Source organism: Petaurus breviceps, unplaced genomic scaffold, assembly GCF_028583685.1.
Source record: "Petaurus breviceps papuanus isolate PSGF00001 unplaced genomic scaffold, PetGlider_PUasm1.0 90686, whole genome shotgun sequence".
In the NCBI taxonomy this organism is placed as follows: domain Eukaryota; kingdom Metazoa; phylum Chordata; class Mammalia; order Diprotodontia; family Petauridae; genus Petaurus; species Petaurus breviceps.
In genome coordinates, this window is record NW_027187309.1 from 2,549,436 (window position 1) to 2,555,183 (window position 5,748).

A 5,748-nucleotide genomic window follows, 5' to 3' on the forward strand; every position below is an offset into this window, starting at 1 on the left:
TGTGTGTGTGTGTGTGTGTGTGTGTGTGTGTGTGTGTGTGTGTGTGTATGTTAAGTGTCTGAGGGCCGGAACCAAACTCAGGTCCTCCCGACTCCAGGGCTGGCACTTTACTCACTGTGCCCCTTAGCCACTCTGTTCTATGAGTCTTAAAGAGGTTCCTGGGATATTAACTTGCCCAGGGTCATACAGGAAGTATATGTCACAGGGGACTTGCACCCATGTTTTCCTGACTCCAAAACTGAGCTTTCTATCCACTAAGCTATGATGTGTCATCATCATTATCATGCTTTTCCTGTTTAAACGATGAAGGTCTTCAACATTCTTTCAACATCCTTCCCTCCCATTGCACTTCTATCTGGACATAATGAAAATTAAAATATTTGTGATATGCTTACACTATGAGAGTCACTGTGATGGTTTAGGGATTCAAAGATGAAAGAAAAATAGTCCTTGTTTTCAAGGAGTTGGGGAAGGGAGTAGGTACACTGATAAGTAAATAGAAGATAAATTGAAAAGGTCAAACCTTTAAAAACTGGAGACTAGGACACACTTTGGATAGAAGACAACATTTGAGCTGAGGTGAGAGGGAAGCTAAGTGTTCTAAGACACTTAGGTAAGGAGGAAAGGCATTCTAGGCATGTGAGACAGTCTGGGATAAGATACGGAGGAAAGAAATGAAATGTTCTATCCAGGGAATAGCTAACAGGTCAGGTTGATGAGGATAGAGAGTGGATAAAAGGGAATAAGACAAGGTAAGTCTGCAAAAGGAACTAACTACGAACACAGGCCAAGTAGCATTATATGACCTCTCAGAATTATAGGGTATGGCTGTGAGTATCTCAAGTAAGCTCCACCTCTATATGCCATCGTCCCTCCCTGTGCCCCCTATTATATACACCCTCCAAACTATCAAACATATGAAGTTGTAGAAAATTTTTTACTTTAAGGAGGTCAGTCCCAGGTGAGCATCAGACAATTGTCCCTGAGGTTTTCTTTACTTTGTGATAGATCTATGCCATAGGTCTGCTTCTCTTTTTCTTTATCCCTGGGTCCTGCCTGTCCTCTGGGGCCCTCAGATTTGCCCAAAATTTTTGCCCTAGTTATCAACCAATGTCCTTCTTAGGATTATAAGAGGTGGAAGAGGCCTCAGAGATAACTAATCCAAGCCCTTCATTTTATAGATAAGGAAACTGAGACCTTGAGAGGTGAAAGACTGACACAGCTTGAATGGATCTTATGGTTCTAAATCTATTATTCTTTTCACCACCTCACATTCTCTATCCTCTTGTCTAGCTGAGTGTGTCTACACTGAGACACACATAGGAATATTTGTACATTCTCGCTGACCTTGTCTTATTACTTTCTTTGCTCTTTGGAGGGAGGAAAAAGGAGAGTGAAACCTGAGCAAGTCAATTTTATATGTACTTCAAATTCATTTGGAAGAGAGAGCCCTTAGTGAACTGTTGGGTTTATATGGTTAGGAGAGTTCAGCCTCATATTTCCTCAAGGTTCCTGTATCACATCGAACTGCCTGATAGACATTCAAGGTTTTCTCTTTTGGGGTAGCAGGTAAGTAGAGGAAGAGAGAAGGAGAAAAGACCTACCAACCTCCTTTCTATACCTACCAACCTCAGTAAATCCTCCCCACCTCCCCACCCTAACTCCAGACTCCTACTATTTCATGTGCCTTTCTTTACAGTAGCCTCCAAGACGAAGTTATGGATACTCCTCCTCCGCATTCTCCTCTAGCATTTTTATAGTGCTCTAAGGTTTGCAAAGTGCTTTTTATATATTATTATCTCCTCTGATCCTCCCACCATTTCTGAGAGCTAGGTGCTCCTCATTTATAAGATGAGGAAACCGAGGCAGTTAGAATTTAAGTTACTTACACAAGGTCATGTGACTAGTAACATCTGAGGCTGGATTTGACCTCTGGTCTTCTAAGTTCCTGAGACTGTCCTCTGTTCCAGTGTTCTATCCACTGTGCCTCCTAGCTACCCCCATAGGCTCTTCATCAATGTGCAACAGCAACAGTAGGATTAGGATATTTACCTTTTATGTGAGCATCCAGAACATAGCATAAGGGAAGAAACTCATTAGCAATAAATGGCTTTAGTTTGAACAAAACAGGAGAATATAAACTTGTAACGTCAATTTTAGGCAATTTTACTGACTGGCTAGGTAGACATTAAAATGTACCTTCCATTTTGTGCACATAGCTGATGGCAAGACTCCCTCATACCCCCCAACCCATAAAATGTAATCAATGTGACATAGTTTAAATTGCCTTGCTTATTCAGCACCATCAAGAAGAAGAAAATAATGCAAATATGGGGGAGTGGAACCATTCAGATTATTTTTTTCCTGTATATTTTAAATGAAAGAGCAAATAGCTGGCTCAACAGTAAGATATTCTAAGCTTTTAATCTGCTGAAGGGAATAGTACAAGAAACTGTATAATGTTTACATGGTTAAGTATGCATAATATAGCCATGGATATAAGTGTAGAAATACATATTTTAGACTAGACAAGTAAGCAAGTTTCAGTAAATTAGTGCACTAAAGTAGATCTGTTGACTTTCAGCAGATTTGGTCTTAAAATTTAAAATGAATAAAATTCAAGGCAGAGAGCCATTAAAGAGAGAGGAAGTAGATGAGTGAAAGGCTGGCCCAAACATTGTTCAACATTCCATAAAGCATGATCAAACTTAGAATGGGTTAGGGATTTTGAAAAAGAAAAGCATCTGAATGGATTTTTATCATGCTTTGACAAGACAAACTGTAGCACAAAAAAACAATGATTCTCATCACTGCAATTTTATTCTAACTGGAAACAGAAGACATGGAAATATTACATTTTATGCTTGTGTGATTTTCCACTTTACTTTTTGGGTCAAATGATGAGTGACCATGGAATTGGGAGTTTGTGGAGAGGATGCAAACATTGTGAGCTTTACCAACCAAAATTCTGAAATAAGGTCTTAAAGTTTTCTCCTCAAAGGTTCAGTTAGGTAACTGGGGCTTGTAATTTTTTTTTTTTAAGGAAATGAGTTTGCTTATGAAGTAACATTAGAAATTGTGCAATTGAATAATTTTTCCCCCTCAAAAATCTTACATGAAATTCTAGAACAAAGACTATGTAATCTTGGGTACTAAATAACAGGCCATTATATTAAAACAACAGAAGTATTATGCCAATCCTATTTATTTGTTGTTATTCTAAAACTGTGACTATTAGATTAATTTTGTTTTGGAAGATAACACTGCAATTGGGCTACAGGATTACTCTTCTGACTTGACTAGAAGTACACTTATTTTCTATCTGTTCCAGATGCTGATCCATTAGTTATAGGGGCCCCAGGAGCACCCATGGATGTGCAGTGTCATGATGCCAATAGAGATTATGTCATTGTTACATGGAAGCCACCAAATACAACTAGTGAGAGTCCAGTCATTGGCTATTTTGTTGATAGGTGAGTAGACATCAAATTATTATTTTTTTTTATTTTTTTGGAGGGCAATTGGGGTTAAGTGACTTGCCCAAAGTCACATGGCTAGTAAGTGTGTCAAATGTCTGAGGCTGGATTTGAACTCGCGTACTCCTGACTCCAGGGCTGGCGCTCTACTCACTGTGCCACCTAGCTGCCCCAACATCAAATTCTTCTGAGACTTAAATGGCATCCAGAATTTTATCAACAATCTTATGGAGGCTACATTAGAGTATTACATCACATATTAGTTTATTGTGCCATTCCAATTGAGTATACAGTGCCCTATGGTTTGGTGTTATTTTTTCCCTGTGGAGAACAACTTTGGTCACTTTAACTTGTCTAATAAATTACATCAATGTGGGTAGCTAAATACAGAGAATCTTATAATACCATATTGGATAGTGTGTGTGTGTGTATGTGTGTGTGGCCACAGCTGCCTTAGCAAAGCACTAAGTTATAAAGGACCTCCTCTTTGCATTTCTAGAAGAACAAGGACTGATGAAATTATGAATCTCTAAAACATTGAAATATCTATTATAGATAGTAAGGAAGACTTGCTTTTGAATACTTGGTACCATACTCTTTTTTTTAAGGTCCAGAATTCAAGCATAATTACATGTGATAGCTGATTAATGTTTTTATAAGTTTATGCTGAGATTCGCAACTCTTTTCCTGCTATGTTGAATAATTTCAATGTTTTTCAAGAAGTTTGACATGGAGTTTATGCAAATACTGAATTAATCATTTAATCCTAGAAAAATTAGCATCTTTTGGCCAGTTTTAATATAGGCAGAATGGAGTCATGGAAAGAGGACCTGGTTGGTCAATAAGCAGTTATTAAGTACCTACTATGTGTCAGATATTGCATTAAGCCTTGGGGATACAAAAAGAGGCAAGAGATAGTCCTTCTTTTCAAGGAGCTTGCAATCTAATGGGGGAGACAACATCCAAACAAGTCTCCACAAAACAAGCTACATACAGGATAAATAGGACATATTGGAGGGTAAACACTGGAATTAAGAGTGATTGAGAAAGACTTACTTTCTCAGAAAGTTGGGATTTTAGTTGTGACTTGAAGAGTGCCCAGGAATCCAGGAGGCAGGAGGAGGGAGAGCATTACAGGCATGGGGGATAGCTAGAGAAAATAGCTGGAGCTGAGAGATGGAATATCTTGTTTGTAGAACAGCAAGGAGGTCAGTGTCACTGGATCAAAGAGTACATGGAGGAATGTGATATGAGGAGTAAGAGGACTTGAAGGGTAAGGGAAGAGTGGGTTATGAAGGGTTTTAAATGTAAATAGAGGACTTTGTATCTCAGCCTGGAGGTGATAGTGAGCCATTAGAGTTTATGCAGTAAGAGAGTAACATAGTTGAAACTGTGCTTTAGCAAAATCACTTTGGTGGCTGAACAGAGGATGGTCTGGAAGGGGGAGAGACTTGTAGCAGGCAGACCAGACCAACCAGTAGGCTATTATAATAGTTCAGATATGATATAGTGAGTGCACACATGTAAAGCCAAGCAAGAGCAGCTTTCCAGAGGACTGCTGCTGTAAACAGCTTTCAAGGTTCTGATTACATAGTATAGTGAGCTTTCTATTTATTCAATAACAAATTAGAGCAAAACATTTACAGAAAATCAAGGTACAGCATTTAAAATGTTTCAGCTTATCACAGAAAATCTAAATACAGCATTCACCATGTCACAAATCAACAACTTATCACTAAAATTGACACATAGTTTTCACCAAAGTGATCACATAATTTTGAATAAAGTACAATCATTTAGCAATTAAATTACAATTTCATCAGTCAATACCCAGACAATTTCATCAGTCACTACTCATACCCATGGATAGGTCTTTTCATCTTGACTCAGGGCAGGCTTTCAGCTACCATGGCTCCTCTTCCATGGTCCCCATTCCTGCCCAAATCTAACGAACTGCCACCTGAGTTCAAAGGCAGACAGCTCCCAATTTCTTGTCCTGGGAAGAGAAAACTTAACAGAGTCACAGACAAAGTACCGACACCACAGTTATGCTTCCTCTGGCAGCTCCAGCTGGTCCTCAGAAATCCTCAGCAGGCTCAGCATCTCCGTTCTCAAAATCAAAATCACTTTCTCCATGGAAGTCCCAGTCCAGCAGCAGCAGCCCCAGCCTCCAGATGCTCACTGAAAGAAATTCTCTCTCTCTCTCTCTCTCTCTCTCTGTCTCTCTGTCTGTCTGCCTGTCTCTCTCTTGCTCTCTATCTCTCTCTCTCTC

The 5,748-nt window shown here is 39.2% G+C and overlaps 1 protein-coding gene across 1 annotated transcript in view; it reads left to right on the forward strand.

The window, feature by feature from the left end:
• MYOM2 (myomesin 2) overlaps positions 1 to 5,748 on the forward strand; it is a 155,710-nt gene that overhangs the window by 55,748 nt on the left and 94,214 nt on the right. Inside the window, exon 11 of the mRNA XM_069065405.1 lies at positions 3,332 to 3,473. Within this exon, the coding sequence (XP_068921506.1) occupies positions 3,332 to 3,473 (142 nt within the window). The remainder of the gene's footprint in view (positions 1 to 3,331; positions 3,474 to 5,748) is intronic.